The sequence below is a fragment of the Amphiura filiformis genome, chromosome 18 (genome assembly GCF_039555335.1).
Source record: "Amphiura filiformis chromosome 18, Afil_fr2py, whole genome shotgun sequence".
NCBI classification, from domain to species: Eukaryota; Metazoa; Echinodermata; class Ophiuroidea; order Amphilepidida; family Amphiuridae; genus Amphiura; species Amphiura filiformis.
Genome location: NC_092645.1, coordinates 878,500 through 896,796, shown reverse-complemented (window position 1 = coordinate 896,796; position 18,297 = coordinate 878,500). Strand labels below are relative to the sequence as shown.

At 37.0% G+C, this 18,297-nt stretch overlaps 1 protein-coding gene across 1 annotated transcript; it reads left to right on the top strand.

Annotated features, from left to right (window-relative positions):
• The first annotated feature begins 3,494 nt into the window (after positions 1–3,494).
• LOC140139334 (chymotrypsin-like protease CTRL-1) lies at positions 3,495–12,161 on the top strand. Its single transcript, XM_072161114.1, has 7 exons — positions 3,495–3,667; positions 5,534–5,765; positions 6,367–6,480; positions 8,220–8,418; positions 9,360–9,649; positions 11,271–11,407; positions 11,821–12,161. The coding sequence occupies exons 1-7, from the start codon at positions 3,641–3,643 to the stop codon at positions 12,010–12,012; spliced, it is 1,191 nt and encodes a 396-aa protein (XP_072017215.1). The 5' UTR covers positions 3,495–3,640; the 3' UTR covers positions 12,013–12,161.
• The last annotated feature ends 6,136 nt before the right edge of the window (positions 12,162–18,297 follow it).

Genomic DNA, 18,297 nt, shown 5'->3' with positions numbered 1-18,297 from the left:
AGTATGGTAACTTTGTATCAGTTTAAAATTATATTATTTCGACGTTTAATATATTATCTTTTAACCCGGGGCTTTTACATAACAGATGTAATAATTACAACTCGTGTAAACTATTAATTTACATTTCAAAAGTTTATTCAAAAAAGAATGGTTCAAATAAAATGTTCAATTATTTTATCATTGTGCTTCATAGTAAACTGGCCTCAAAAAAAACTTATAATTTTTCACAAGGTCATATCTTAAAATCCTCTCCATAAAATGAACAAAATTGCACACAGGATTACTTCAATACTCTACTCTAAACACATGTCAGTAGCCAAGCAGTTGTCCAACTGAAATCTGTTGGGATGTGAATTTTGGTCCAGAAAGGTGTTCCATGTCAGTGCATTTTGCTGTTGTGTCAGTTGGACAACTGCTTGGTTACTGACATGTGTTTAGAGTAGAGTATTGAAGTAATCCTGTGTACAATTTTTATTCATTTTTATGGAGAGGATTTTAAGATATGACCTTGCGAAAAATTATAAGTTTCTTTTTGAGGCCAGTTTATATTTGAGCGGAATACAATGATAAAACACTAGCGAGAACAATTGATCTACAAACGGAAAGAAACCGTTTTTTACAATATAGATTTGAGATTTGTGAAATGTCACACATTTTAGCGCAGAGCTATCCAATAAGATAATTGAGAATATATAACATAGAACTAATATAATAGAGCTACGTATCGTGAACCAGAACAAGCAAACATTGGCATTATTGGGAATCAATTTAAACAATAGGAAACTGAATATAAACAAAACAGCATGCATACAGAAAGAAAAGTTCCACAATTTTACAATTGAGATTTCGTGATCCTAGGATCCTCTTTTTATGACATTTTTCAGTAGATATCCACAAAAAAAGCTCATTCCCAAAATTTCAGTTGATTCCGATTTTGCGTTTACGAATGCAGACCCATCAAACTGTTTGCCAATTAAGCACCAATGGTTGGCTAATGGTGTTCGATAAGGTAAATCTACACAACTTTATTATTATATTCAAGCTACCTGAAGTATATCGCTTCCGTCATTTGTGATTAACCCATACGTCATCAAATTGGCCATACAATTGAAGAGGTTGGTTCCAAAAGGCTGCTCTATGTAAAATACATTTGAAGATATTCGTACATAGCAATAACCTTGTCAATCTGATAACATTTAACCCCTAGAATAGTTATAACAATCTTTTGGTTATCTTCAAAACTAAACAAATAATTGCAAATCTTTAACCTCCCACGTGCAAAGAAGAATGGAGCTAAATCCAATGGCAGCCATTTATAAACTTTGGATTGGAGAATTTTTAGGGAAGAAAATGATGTTGAAAATAGTTTACAAACAATAAGCTAGAGATACAAACATATCCATTCCAATAGTTAAATGTCATTTAAACTAAATTAAAAATGTTCAAATATACCAGAAAAAACGTGACACGAGGCAGCTATTGGATTTAGCGCCTTTTGGAAACAAACTCTTCTATACATGCTCGTCTTACATGGAGCTATAAGTAGGCTAGTCAAATTAAAAAATCACCCACCGCTAATTGTAACAGAATCCATTTTGCATGCGTACATCTCCCAAAAGCTCACACAAAAACACATCAAAACTCCCCAAAAATCCAAGTAGTGGAACAGTGCCTAATTTACATAAATCCAAGAAGGCCGCTTATGCAGGGGTGAAACATGTTAATGTATTGCTCTCGTCATAACGATTCAGAAAAAGTATAGTTTGACCTATGTCTGATATACATTTCTTGAGTTATATGAGAAAAGGTCAAATGTCAAAATTTGGACACCACAGGGGATAAAATGAGAAATTCTCTGATTTTGATTATAAAAAAATTGTCTCATATTGTTCCGCTTGCAAAAGCATTTAATAAAAAGAATAGTTTGCCATATGTCAGGTGTTTTGTAACCTTGGTAACACGGCAAAGAAGATCAAATTCCATTCAGCCGTGTTGACCTTGACCGATTTTGAGATGTTATCTGTGTGTAACAAAACATCCAAAACAATGCAACTTTTATCATTTTGATTTATTTTTGCCAAAGGAAGAATTTGAGACCGACTGGGTTAAAATTGGAGCATATTTCAATTGTAAACCCCCGTGGACCCAAATATTTGACCTTTGACCTTTTTGCCTATAACTCAAGAACTATATAATCTTTATGATGAGAGCAATACATTGGTATAGTTGTTAACAAGATTTTACCAATTTTGAAATTTCACCCCTGTATACGCAGCCATTTGGGATTTATGCAAATTAGGCACGGGTCCACTTCTTGGATTTTGTGGGACTTTTGATGTGCTATTAATGCTTTTCTGAAATGAATGGTGATAAAATGGATTCTGTTGCAATTAGTGGTGGGTTAACCCTCTATTTTTGTTAGAGGGGGCCTGATGAAAAAAGTGCTGACCAGTTTTATCCTCTGAAGGGGGTCTTTAAAAAAATCACCTTAATTTTCTATCACTATTTTCTATGAGGTTGAAGTACATTTTTCTTTGCCAAAATGGGCCCTGAAAATAATTTTAGGTCCAAGAGGGGGGCCCTGAAAAAATGTGAATTTTTCTTTGACATTAGGCTTCCCCAACAAGTGTTTGTGAATGGTCCCTTATTGAATTTGTCACTAAAGTGAGCGCATTTTTGGCTTATTGTGATACACTACCAGTACTAACACCCTATTCCAGAAAAATACAGCACTATTTTTTGGGATTACAAAAATATATCATCCGGTTTAGCCAAATGAAACATAGCTAAATCCTAATCCTTTAGTTAGTTCTAACTGGCAATGAATGTCAAATTTTAATATTTGGTCAATTTTAGGAAATAAGGGCTAAACACATGCGTTTTAAGGGCATTTTAGTATGCTGTTAAAATCAAGCCCAAAGAGTTGTACAAAGGCTACTTCAAGTTATGCATTCTAATATTTTTTGGAAAACACATTTCTAATCTTTTTCATAACCAATTATCAAAAATAACATAAAATATTAAAACTTATGAGCTAACTCTTATAGTCTTAGCCAATTTTCACGATTTTGAATGCTTAGACTTGTGCCAAGTCTCAGAATTTTGTGACTACACTAACTGTAAGAAAACATGCAAAATTTCCTCTCTTTGTTTTTTGCCAATTTTCCCTCAAATTGCAAAAAGATTTAATGGATTAGGATTTAGTTGTGTTTCATTTGGCAAAATTAAATGTTTTTAAATTCCAAAACATTAGTGCAGTATTTTCTGGAATCAGGAGTATTGCACTTGAATTGCGGGCAAGGTTGTCACGTTCGGATCAGGCAAGCGTTTTGCGTACTGACAAGCACCAATAGTTTTTGACAAAACGGTCAATAGTTTTCTTTAAAAAAAAAACTGGATCACTGGGTGAAGCGTTAACTGTGACGTTACTACACTGTATTAATGTACTACATGTATAACACTACACTAGTATTAATCAGCATTACCGTGCAATTTTCATTTACTCTAAAGAAAATTTTAAAAGTGTTCAATAAAGACAGGACAACGATTAGTGGATCATTCTCACCGGTATACTTGTATCGGTACTTTTAATATCTTGGTAAAAAAGTAAGTCATACAGTGACAATTCCGATCATAGTACATGATGACTTCGACGAACACCACAATGGTAAGTTTTTTCAATATTATAATTATAAGCAATAGCAATTTCAGATCAAAGTGCAAAGTGGGTAATATCCATGAGAGATAAATATTGTGGACTTACCAAAGTATTTCAATGAAGATAAACTTTTCACTAAGTAAGAACACTTCCTACCTGTGTTTTGCATATTTTGTGGTGTTGATGTCTTCTGGACACTTGCATAAGACAATGAAGGTATTGATGAGCTAGCTAGAAACTGCTAGTGTGAAAAACGGAAAGTAAAATCACGGGATCGAGAATCGCTTTCAGGCGCGGTTCACCACACGAATCGCCAATGTATGGCGGAGATTGGGTTGTTTATCTCTCAAACAGACCTTATGTTGATGCGCAGTCCAAGATTGTCGAAATTTAGTGCCATATAGTTAACCAAGCTATGGAAAAAGACAGTAACAAATTTTCAATGTTTTTATATGTTACAACCTTTTACCACGTGAGTCAAATAGAAAAGGTATCCCCAACCATCATGATGGCAAAGTGAGATTAAAAATATTGCTAATGATGTAAATAGAAGATATTCTTTATCTGTAATATTAGGCTAGGCGATCCAGAATTATATAAATACCACATACATAGATCCTTGTTGTTTGATTGGTTAAAATCGTGTCACGTGACATAAAATAGTTGAACTATTTTGAATTGAAATGTTGTTCCCATGGCAGCGGGAAATAGTAGTACTATTCCACGGGCAATAGTAGTACAATTTCCCGTTGCTGTACAATAACCAAACTGTCTCACGGGGCGCACAGCCTTACGCAGAGATGAAGCGCGTCATAGACACCCCAACTCAGTTGTGGCTTGTGTAACATTTCCGAAAATAGTGGGTTTTTTTATGTAGATATTTGCTAAAAAATCAATGTATGAGGTTTATAAAACAAATATTGACTGCCCTTTAGCCGGCAAAACTATTGCTCCTCGTGATCTCAAAACCGTACTAATTTCCCTCAGCTCCGTTCGGGAAAATAGTACGATTTTGAGATCACGAGGAGCAATAGTTTTGACCATTCACCGACTAAAGGGCAGTCAATATTTGTATACCATCCATGAAGAGATCTCAATTGTTTGAGTAGCACAGTACAACTTTGAAATCAACATATTTTTCATTCACAAGGCTCACTATTTGGTAGAAATTTTGGGCTATTATCACGAATGAAGTCTCATTTCAACTTATACTCTATTTCACTACCTCCAGTCAGCGGCACTAGCTTTGAAGTTTAGCGTGCTCTGCGTTAGCTTAGCGTTATTACTTTCGTGTACATATTCGCCACTTTGATCTTGCACTTAAAAGTATGTATTCGCACCAAGCAACGCTAAGCCAAAGCAGAACACGCTGAACTTTAAAGCTAGTGCCGTTGACTGGAGGTAGTGAAATAGAGTACCGATGTCTCCTTGCAAGCCCTAAAACGGTTTATATATTGAAGCCAGATATGAGATACGTGTTGATCTTGTGTATTGTTTTCTGGTTAGACATAATTTCCTAGATTACATGTCTTAAATTATATGTCTTAAAGCCACAGAATAAAGTGACAGATGAGCAAATGAGCGCATACACTGACCAGTAGATACCAGTACGTGGCATATTGGATGACCCAGGGAAAGCTAGCCCATATTTGAAAGACTATCCATGCCTTCAAGTTGAAATAAACATACTCGCCTCATTACCGTCTGGCCATGGTCTGTCCAGCCGTCTGCTAGTCCTTCTGCCTTTAAACTGTGTCTTGAACACATGTCTATTTGCACAAAAACTATTGCCAAAAGTTTGCCAAATAAGACACCCGTTACATAGTCACTGGGTAATATTATAATGCATTGACATAATTGTGATTTGCATTTCAGATGAATGTTGATCTCGAGAGTGGATTCAGTTTCCCGTCAACTATATCCAAACCACCTCCTACACAGGACACCAAAGTGCCACTATCGACAACGCCCGACGATATAGAAAAGCCTATCACCTGTTGCAGCCATAGCGGAAAGAGACTAATTGCAATATCTGCGTTGGTTCTATCAGCTTTACTAGTAGGAATGATTGTAGCGACAGTAGTGACATTTTCTTTGGGAATGCATCGTGAGTATAATTACAATTGTTTGACGTTGTTTGCTCGATGCATGTTTTCAGGAGGACTACGTCAGTCTTAGTTGCTTGAGGCTGCCAATGATTAGCGGCATGCTGCTAATCATGGACCGGACGCGTCATACATCATAGGTTATGAGTAGACCACGGTTCCTGGTTAAACAAAATCTGCGATCAAGATTTTCATAATTTCGTGCACGGAGGAGAAGAACCATTCGACCTGTTGCTCAAATCTGAGATGTGATTCCTCCATTTCGCCTGTTTACGATCAAAATGAATTAAATTTACCGCATTGAATGATATTGGTATATAAATGTTCAATTTGCGTTGATAAATTTCTGGAAATCTGGAAGTCTGTGAGGTCTTCAAGTCAAAATTTCCACCGGTAAAAAGTAATATTTTCGTGGGTACATTCACAAGTTTGTGCCCCCTCGTTCCCAAAACCAGGCTACGCCACTGCAATTCTCGAGGCATAGGTATATTAGCAAGTTCAGTTTCGCTTCCAACATATGATAATATGGCATGGTTCATTGATTTATCTATTACTGTTTCCCTTCTCATGACCGCGATTTTTTTATCGATGAACATGATGAAGGAAGACATATCACCACAGGCGTACATCATTATCATCATCACCAGAACCACGTCACAAACACCACAGAAGAGGATGTCAACAACGACGCGCCTCCACCTGTTCAATCAGGTAGTGGTAAGTATAATTTTAGCATTTATTTGTGTTATTCCATTTGATTATTGAAATCTGTGCATCCCATATGGAAGCCAAGACTTTAATCTTCCACACAACGTAGATTTCGAATGGGATGGGGTTACCTGAATTAGTGAGTCTATTTGAAATCTGCACCCCCTGTGCTTTTCTTTATTTTAATTAAAAAATATATAGAAATATGTTAAACAAGAATATGTTGCATTTTAAATAAAATAGATTTCTTCTTCTTCTTCTTCTTTGAACAAGTTCATCAGAATGTTGATTTCAACTGTGGATTTTGTTCGTTTCTAACAAAATGATGATGTTGTGCTCACATTTTAGTAATGACGTTTCACCACTACGCTAGTGGTGCATTAGACTGGCAAATCAGCACATCTGACTGTTTCCTTTTATGGATAACAGGAAGCACCGTAGAGGGCGTGATGAGTTGGTCAAAGATGTTGTTGATTGCGTAGGGTCGCCCCTCGTCATTGTTTAGAGTGTCACATATCAATTTGTAAGCACTCTTTAGCAAAGTCATAGTTCAGTGAATTTACAACCGTATGACAAAACAGGCGAAATCAGTAACTTTTTGCACAAGATTTGCAATTTAAAGAGAATTGGTCATTGCTCATTCTAGTGTAGCTAGTATATGGCTAATATAAGTGTGCTCTTTCATTTAATGACATAAAATTTGAAAAATATTGTAAGGAGCACTTGAGGTTTTGACTTTTAAAACCTATATTTTGGTCAAAAATGTGCTTGGATAGGTAGTTTTAACAGATTTACCACATTCGCCTTGCTATAAAATTGAATTGCGTTATCTGTTTACTTAATAAAGCGTTTTTAGGGGACGGTTTAGCTTTCTTTCGATATAAAAGAAATTTCTGATTAGATGAAGGGAACACTTGAGGTTTTGGCAAAAACCAATTACAGATGTCTATTTTCCACTAGATCTCACACAGCTCTTATGATGCTATGCACTCAACCGTGTAGTGTAACACAGACTGCGTGGAGACTAGAAGCTATTAGACTCACTGTGCTGGAAATATTTGTGTACTCGGGTGTATCGAGGTGGAAACTCTGCGTAGATGCATTTATAAGAGAATCGTTTTTGTAGTCAAACCTTTTCATAATATGTGTCCTTTTATTTTCTGAGGATCCAAATGGCTTCTTTTAGCCACCTGGTAGTCTTATCGGTTTTACGATCAATGACTTTGGAGTGCTTTGTAGAGGCCACGTGATCACTGATGGCAGATTTGTGAATGTCTGTGACAGAGGATTTGCGATTTTCACGCGTAAATGGTCTGGATTCAAATTTATCCACATCTTTCTGGTGCTCTTTAAGTCGTATACAAAGGGACGGCCAGTTAGGGAGTTTGTTGTTCAAATATGTCAAATCATTTTACAGAATCACAATTGGGAATTGATTCAGAAATGCATAATTTTGCATATTGATGTCACAACACGGGGGCACAACGTTATCGAAAAGGTGGTAAAAACTAGTACAGGGAACCTTAATACGTTGATATTCTTATCTAAGATAAAAATGAACTCGAGTAAATCAGACATCAATGTTGAACTATAGGGACAATCATACAGGCTGTAAAAAAAAAAAAAAAAAAAGACCGCGCAATCGCACTTTGTAATAACCGAAGTGCGATTCAACCGTTGTAAAGAAAATCGCGCTATTTAAAAAAAAACCGCCTAAATCGTACCTTAAAACTTATTAACTTTTACAGGTTTAACATGGGTCGAACTCCAATCAACATCTGGACGAGGAAATATCAGCCCATCAGACACCAGAATTGTCAATGGTGATACTGTGGCAAATGAAGCGGTGTGGCCCTGGGCAGCATACTTGTCTACCTTGAATGGGGAATATTTTTGTGGTGCTACGCTTATCAGTCCACAGTGGGCAGTGACCGCAGCTCATTGTGTGTAAGTCTCATCTCTACTACCGATTCCTGAAAAATATAAAACTAACTTTGTCAATATGTATGCAAAATTGTGTAATTTTACCCTATTTGGGTCAAAAACACAGTGTTTTTGGGATAGAATTTTAGGGGCGTCCCCTAAAGAAGAAAAATTGAGTGAGGGACACAGGAGGACACGTCCCACCCCGTACAGTGGCGTACCGTGGCCGCTCCTACCCCGCCCCTTGAAGCAACAGTCCGAAAAGGTTGACCCAATTTTTTTCCAGCCAGGACGGCTATCGAAAATCTAAAAATTGGGGTTTGGGGGGTGTGGGGGTGGTGGGAGATGAAATTTTTTTCACCAATTTCTTAAAAACGTTCAATTTAACAGGTGTTACACACACCCCTAATTACCGCAACCGCGCCTTGCCGCCCATTAAGTCCCGCCCTTTTTTACTTAGTTCATCTTTTTGCCGCCCCTTTATCTTCCGCCGCCCCTTCTTTTTTGCCGGCCCCTGCTTTTACCCCGGGGGGCTGGCGCCCCCAAAGCCCCCCACAAAAAAAAATACGTGCATGCCGTATAGAAAAAATGACATTAATGTGAATTTCAAATGGGGTTACCTTGGTTACCTGAATATCTTCCTGATGGGGTGTATGGATTACAACACTCTTGAAAACACATCTTTTTCAGGACGCGTAGCTCTTTCAATATACCCATTTTTCACAAAAAGCACCAAATTGCTCAAATTGGGTACTTTTAAGGGCACTTTTGCCCAAATTCGCGCATCGGTCTGTATTGAAAACCCACCCGTACACCAGGAAGAACCCCACGACTTTTTGGGCTTCATTGAGCGCCATCAGATCATGTATTATAATTTTGTCGATTATGAAGATAATTGATTGATTGATGAATATGTTTCGTTGATTTAAGTTAGCTAACAACCTCCTTTTTCCTTTGTTGCACAGGGAAGGAATCGCAGCCACTACGCCACTAAATCTCACCTTCGGACAATTAGACCAAAACGCACCACCCAGCAACACACGCGTAGAAGTAACTACAACCAACATTATCTCACATCCCGATTACAACAGTGTTACCACCAATAACGATATTGCCTTGTTGAAGCTGGGTACCTCCGTAGATATAACGCCCGTTTGTGTTAATTCTAATGTGTTAGAGCAACCTACATTCCGATCTACTGCGACGAATCCGAACCCTTGTTATGTGGTTGGATGGGGTGAAACAAGCTCTGGGGGTAAGTAAGCATGATGTGTGGCTTGATAATTTATATAACAATATTTTTATTATTCACACAATGACAATGATCAACACATTAATAGCGATCAAAATGACCAACACTTATTTTGGTCATTGACGATGTTTAAGGGTATACGATGTATTGTTGGTCGAAGCAGCAGAAAAAAAAAGTTCACATCATCTTGCGAATGGTAGTGAGCTTTAGCAAAAAATGCATTGCTCAATTCATAGCGAGCGTGTAGAAGAATTCCAATATCACAGATATACTTTTGTAGGTCCTGTGGTTCTTGAGTTATGTTGTAAAGAGGGCTGAAACAACAACACTTTTGTAAAACGTACGTAACTCATTAAATTAAGCAAGTTTTCAAAGTATATGATTTGTAGAATGAACTTTTGCAAAACATCAAAGTGTTTTAATAATATATTGATTCAGATAATGAACATCGACCAACAATACCTCGTATACCCTTAAGGGTGCGGTATGAACGTTTGGACAGTATTTATTGTGGGACCTTAGAGCACATCAGACATATCGTTTTGCATTCTGAATACGAAGAATGTCCTTCTGATATAAAATAATTTTGATTTTTTGAAATTCGCAATGTAATACACATTTTATGGCAAATGATTACAAATTGATATTTTTGATATTTAACGGTACTCGAAGTAAACTTTATAAATCTGATGATTTATACTTAAGGTGTAAGTAGGTGGGATGAAAAGCCGACGTTCAATTGAAAATTTTGACCATTAATATTGAAGATATAGATTTTTTCCCAAAACACAAAAACAAATTAGGTCTTTTGGGGGAAAAATCCATATCTTCAATATGAAAGGTCAAAATTTTCAATTGAACGTCGGCTTTTCCTTCCAGCTACATACACTTTAAGAATATGTCATTAGATTTCTAAAATGTACTTCGAGGACTGTTATATATCAAAAATGTGAAAAATATCAAATTTTAATAATTTGTCATAAAATTTGTATTATATCGTGAATTTCAAAAATGAAAATTATTTGATATCAGAAAGACATTCTTCGTATTCAGAATGCAATTGATATGTCTGATGTGCTGTCATGTCCCACAAAAAATACTGTCGAAACGCTCAAAACGCTCATTCCAGATCCCTTAACAAATCAAATAGGAATCACATATGACTTGGAACATGCTTGGAAGGATATTATATACATGTAGTTTAAAGGCCCGCTCAGTGATCCTATAATAACGAAAGTGTAAAAAAACTAATTGTGAATAACTTGCTTAAAAATGTGGATAAATCATTGAAATTGTCATTAGGTATTTCTGAAATTAAACATTTGGTAAAAAAAAATCAAAAAACAAACAAAACAAACAACAAAAAAAACACGAGGAAAACAGCATGTTAACAAAGTTCAATTCAAACATGTAGCTCTAGTAATTTCTCAGAGATATTACAGTCTGATGTCCTAGCAGCTTATTATGTTAGCACATCTATGCTACTAACAAATGTGTAAAACACTGAAGTTTGATGTTTTTACGATTTTACGAATGAGCAAACTGGTCACAGAATTGCATTATATTAAAGTTTTGAACTTTGAAGTTGTTCGTATTCATTTAACTCATAATGTTATAATTTCAGGTCCTTCATCCGGAACCCTACAACAGGTTGCTTCACAATTAGTTAGTAATGCAATATGCAAAGCTGCGTATGGAGCGAGCTATATTACAGACCAAATGATATGTACCGATACAAGCAACAATTCAGGATCATGTCAGGTAAGCTAATTCTCAACGTTTTCCTCAAATATTAACATAAGCAAGATGGCACTTACAGCCATAAAGTACGATCTTATAATATCTTTTGGCATATTTGTAATGTTTACACATGTCCCAACTTGCACCTAAATGGGTATGATAAAATTCCAAGTTAAATGGTCAAAATCAAGCCCGTGTGATTTATTTCACTTTACTTTGTTATTTCAGCTTAATATGGACAGAAAACCTTCCTGACAGTTTTCACGAATATTATTTCATCAATTTTTATAATTTTGGAAAAGAATAACAAAATTAAAATTTGACGGCAATCCTACATTATGATTTTAAGAAATGAAAACTTTAATGTTTATGCCTTTCAAAATGTTCTCCTTGCAATTTGTAATACACATTTCCCAATTGTGTGTGTTCCTCAGGGTGACAGTGGTGGTCCATTGATGTGCCGTAAGAGTACCAGCATCGTCACTGGCAACGGTGACGCGTGGGAGTTGGTCGGAATTACAAGTTACAAATTACTTGGCTGTGCAAATCCGGCATATCCTGATGTTCTGGCGCGAGTCTCTCAATTTCACTCGTGGATTCAGTCAAAGATTGAAAACGACCTGTAAAAGGAAAAAAAGAGTTGATAAGCGGAGAATGCCTATTATTTAAGGAAGCAAAAACCGTGCAACTTCAGCTTTATTTTCCTTTCCGCACAGCAATATTTCTAGAAATTTGGAATGACTTTTTTGATTTGAAATTATCATGCTTGCAGGGTAAAATCTTGTGATACAGATAATTTGAAAGGGCATTTCGTGATCCACAGCCTCACCCCCCCCCACTTTTCTCAAAAAAGTTGAAATTCTTATACCACTGGAAACCTCTGGCTACATAATGTTTAGGTACAAAAAATTTCTTGCAGATTAATTCGTTTAGCAAAAATATCGTAAAATTTGAATTATTATTATAATAACTGTGTGTGTCCGGCTAGCGTTATTTCTTTCTGCAACCATAATGGGCCGCAATGCGATAACACGTAGTACATACATGTAAATTATAGGCCTATGAGGCTAGATATAACACGAGTTTATTACCATTATTATTTCCTCTTACTTAATAAAATAAAAAGAAATCGATAGAATTAAAATTCTACAAAGGTTTACCTGGGGTTCGAACCCACAGCCTATGTATCCATAGTCTAATGCCTACACGACTGTGCTATATGATTCGTTGTGCCAGAAAGGTGTTTGTTTATGATACTTATTGATTACGGAATAAAGTGCATACACACAATATACTATTACTAGTATATTAGTACTAATAAATACGAATATAATCCTAACCCTAACCCTAACTCTAACCCTAACCCTAAACCCTAAACCCTAACCCTAACCCTAACCCTAACCCTAACTCTAACTCTAACCCTAACCCCTAACCCTAACCCTAACCATAAGACCCTAACCCTAACCCTGACAATAATGAACCTTGCCTCGGACGATGCGGTTAGTGATATATTGCGGCCCATTATGGTTGCAGAAAGAAATTAAGCGTCCGGCTATGCGTCCGGCAAAAGCATGTCCTTCGGGTGGTTTTTTCGTACACCAGAACGAAATTACAACACATTGTCAGTGGAGCAGTGTAATGCACATAATCATGCATAACTCTTAAAACGCAAAATCAGAATCAACTGACATTTTGGGAATAAGCTTTTTCATGGATATCTACTGAAAAATGTCATAAAAAGAGGATGCTAGGAACACGAAATACTCCTTTAGCTTGTCTCACCTTAGAAAAGGTATAATTCCGATCCAAACGTTTGAGGTTTTGAACCATTTTCACATGCATTGTTGCTTACTTAAATCATACCCGCGAGAAATGCACTATGCAATAATATAGCCCAACGTAAATCAAACTGGCATTTTCAAGTCATTTATTTCAATTTACATAATAATAATAATAATAATAATAATAATGATGATGATGATGAGTGAAGTGTGTGTGTGTGTATTACTGTGTGTGTCCGGCTATGCGTTTCGCCGCACTTTGATGCATCGATGCGATATTTCGGATATAGAGGTTATCCACTTTACTCATGCGTGACTTCTAACAAAAGGCGCTGATTCCCGTAGTATTCCTCATTCAAACCAATTCAATGCACGACCTCGGAGTTACCTGCATGACTTTGGCGGGCTATTTTGAAGCAGTCATGGTTGCACATGCAGGTACTTCTTTTGAAAGTCCTAAACAAGGTATAGCAGTCGCTGATGGGATATGCAACGTATAGAACACGGATAACCTCTATTGATAGGTACCGGGAAAAGCATGTCCTTCGGTTGGTTTTAAAGGTCATCGGAGGTCAAGGTCAAAGGTCGTGGATTTTGTCCGATCGGGCTCAAACTTGGTGGGTGGAATACTTGATACCAGGAAACATAATGTGCGAAATGAATTTGAGGTAAACCAAGGTCAAATGTCATCACGGAGGGTTCAAATTTTAAACTTTGCCCGAGCGGGCTTAAACTTGGTGGGTGGATAATTGTTTATTATTATTATTTTCAAACACGGTATAGATCATTCTGGGACATCCTGTATCTTAGAACTGTCCTCCATCAAGTCTGGCATTTCATTGTTATAACCCATTATGACATATCCTCATTTAGATCAAATTCTGGCCTCCGTAAGGTCATCATGTGGTTATTGTTAACTATGTGGCGGGACGGCCGATTGCCGAGACGAGAGCGTGAACGTCTCAATGTGTATCTAAATGAAAACCTGGTTAGCTGTAATTTGAATATGAACGTCAGGTGGCCGGGTTGACACCAGTTCCCAAAATGGGAACACGACAAATTTTGTACTGAGGCGTGGGCAAGTTGTGGGGGCAGAACCCCACCTTCGATATTTTTCACAAGCAGAAGTACATCTAAATAATCATCACGTAGTATTCTCTCGATTCCTCAACAATATTTTATTTGCATAACTCCAGACTACAGCATACAAGACTTAGTCACACCCATAACCTATACTTTAGCTTCCTACTCGTACAACTACCTCTGCAGTACTGCAGCAAAAGATGAGAATCAATAGGAAAAATGTGTTAATACAATTTAACATGAAAGGCCTACAAAAATCTAAGTTATTTTGGTACTAAATGAAAAATTGGGCATAGTAGCCCCCTGCTCAGCGCATGCTAATAGTAATGACACTTACGAACGCATGCAAGCATGTATTGGTAAAGTATCATCATAAAATCTATATACACATAATAAAACAATATGATTCCAACAGCATGTGCACTAATCACGTACATAATAAAAATAAACATGACTCACCAAATAAAATCCTCTCTTGTTTATAAAATATATAACTCACCAAAATAACCTCCTCCCAAATACCACAGTATTCCTCAGACTTAGTTGATGTAACTCTAAGGAACACTACTCTATATAGTTAATACTCCACTCAGGATTAACCCCGAACTTCTCACAGGGTCGGCGTTAATCCCTACTTCTCCATGTTGATAATCCACTCAGGATTAACCCCGAACTTCTCGCAGGGTCGGCGTTAATCCCTACTTCTCCATAGTAGTTGATAATCCACTCAGGATTAACCCCGAACTTCTCGCAGGGTCGGCGTTAATCCCTACTTCTCCATATTAGTTGATAATCCACTCAGGATTAACCCCGAACTTCTCACAGGGTCGGCGTTAATCCCTACTTCTCCATATTAGTTGATAATCCACTCAGGATTAACCTCGAACTTCTCGCAGGGTCGGCGTTAATCCCTACTTCTCCATATTAGTTGATAATCCACTCAGGATTAACCCCGAACTTCTCGCAGGGTCGGCGTTAATCCCTACTTCTCCATACTAGTTGATAATCCACTCAGGATTAACCCCGAACTTCTCGCAGGGTCGGCGTTAATCCCTACTTCTCCATATTAGTTGATAATCCTGACTCAGGATTAACCCCGAACTTCTCGCAGGGTCGGCGTTAATCCCTACTTCTCCATATAGTCGATACCTCCTTAGGCATAGAAGTCCTCCTGATGCACTGAAAAACAACATCACGTGCACGGGACCATAACACATGTCGGTTGGAATCAATAATAAAATAAATAATAAATACTACCCATCACTTACCACATCTTTCCGTGAACGCTAAACATTCACATAAAAAGATATATGCATATTTAAATATACTTTTCACACAACACATAGGCCTAAATAAGATTATAGGCCCTGAACATGACAATCTCCTAATAAAAACCTAATTATCTTGAAGTAGCATTTGGGTGTGACTTGTACATAAATACTATAATCTAAATGTTAAAGCCTCTATGATTTGAAACAAATTGTAATTTCGTTACAAGACTACTTTTGGTTGAGGCCTATGTCTGTATATTAGATAATAAGCATGAATAATGTCAACGGTCAGGCAACATTGCAACACATAATATTTGGTGAAATGTGAGAAAGAGAGTGTGAGTATTATTTTCCGAACGAAAATAATACAACGCGACAATATAATGATCCCTATTTAATTATGCACAACATGCCACGTCTAAAATAATTAAATAAATCTAAGATCCGAAAATATAAAACGGGGAACCCCCGTATTGCTGCAATTAGCACATGTACATTGTATATGCACTCCAGTAATGCACCTGTACTGTACACGCACCTTTGACCTCGAAGATAAGGCCAGCCATCACCTTCGCACGTAAGCACCCACACAATGATGGATCCCACATTCAATTACAAATATAAAATAATTCACAACACCAACTAATTCAGCTCTTTCTCACTTCCCACTTTACCTAGAAAGCTGAATTGCACACCATAGTAAGGGCAAAGGTATGCTGTCTGGTTTAGGACCTATGATGATAAAATACTAGAATGAGAAATCCTGAATTTGGAGGTGCATTTGAAACCATGAACGACAAGAAATTTGGATGCAGCGCTATGCACACCGCTTACACGTGCGAAACAACATAGCCAAAATCACTAAACTCATGCATGATGAAAATCATCCAAAACACACTTTAAAATTGATTTCACGATCCCAAAACCACCTCTCCGCGTTCTATACACGATACCTAACTTAATTTGGAACAATTTACTTCCGAAAACATAATAATGCTCTAAAAATAATGAAAATAAAAATACGACAAAGAAAAGCTGTATATATTCACCTGCAGCAAAAGATGAGAATGACACGAGGTCGCCCAGCCGTACGGCGCGCTGGTTGGCTGAGGAGATAATTGATTGGATACGTACGGCGCGCTAATTGGCTGAACGGTTAATTGATTGGATACGTACGCTAATTGGCTGACAGAGATAATTGATTGACTGAAAATTACAAGAAATCCAATTTAAAGGGATACACGCGATTTGGGGATAGGAAAATGAAATGGGAATTACCTAAAAATAATATTATGTGTTGGCTTGATTTACCAATACCGTTTCAACTACATGTATGCACACAACACAGGGTCACTCACAATAGGCAGTTGAACCCTACTGGTAGCGCTGTGTTGTAGCTATAGACGAATCCAACGAGCCAAGTCATGGTCAGGATTTGGTCGGCCATCTTTGGGTAGCCGCTAGCACCAACCTGGTGTTTTGAGCGCCCCATTGTGCAAATAAAAGCCGCCTAACACCTAGAGAAGATGCAAGGACGAGGAGGGTTAATCGTTAATAGAATAATATATACAATAGAGATATTAAATCCCGTCGCATCTATTCATACATAGTCCTTTTGTTCGCAAGTACATCCATTTGTAGCGTTTGATATGGTGTATTAAGGGCTGGGGTATGAACGTTTGCACAGTATTTATTTTGGGACATTAGAGCACATCAGACATATCGAATTGCATTCTGAATACGAAGAATGTCATTCTGATATCAAATAATTTTGATTTTTGAAATTCGCAATTTAATACACATTTTATGGCAAATCATTAAAATTGATATTTTGATATTTAACAGTACTTGAAGTAAACTTTATAAATCTGATGATTTATACTTAAAGTGTATGTAGGTGGGATGAAAAGCCGACGATCAATTGAAAATTTTGATCTTTCGTATTGAAAATTAGGTCTTTTTGGGAAACAAATCCATATCTTCAATATGAAAGGTCAAAATTTTCAGTTGACCGTCGGCTTTTCCTCCCTGCTACATACACTTTAAGAATATATCATTAGATTTATATAATTTACTTCGAGGACTGCTATATATCAAAAATTTGACAAATATCAAATTTTTATAATTTGTCATAAAATTTGCATTATATTGTGATTTTCAAAAAATTAAAATTATTTGATATCAGAAAGAGATGCTTCGTGTTCAGAATGCAATTCGATAGGTCTGAGGTGCTCTCATGTCCCACACAAAATACTGTCGAAACGCAATAAACGCTCATTTTAGATCCCTTAAAGACCCCCCAAAAAAAAAAAAGTGATGATTATTGATCATTTTTATTTTTTCTTCTGTATTTTCGGTGGTTTCCTGAAGCCTGATAATCAAGATATTCTGGTACAAGCACTACAAGCAGGTTGCACTCATCACCTGTGTATGTCTGCAATCACCTGTGTATGTCTACAATACCGCTTTTTTCAAAGATACTTATCGTACAGCTACGAGTGATCAGAATAATATGGCTCAATGCATAGATACCGCGTGTAGTTAATCCGATTATTATGTCACTTCAACAGCGAATAGACCATGTAGAAGCTGTGTGTTTTGCCGAAGGGAACTGTAGGGCCTATTGTGTTGTAAACTTTAATCATTCTTTTGTCTACCTGTGTTTTCGCGGAAGGTGTAAAACGGGTGATGGAATGCAGTTTAAAATTTCCGCCAAGGCCGAATCATTTCACATTTTTGGTGCATTGTAGCCGACGGGGACCCAACTAAAGGCTGC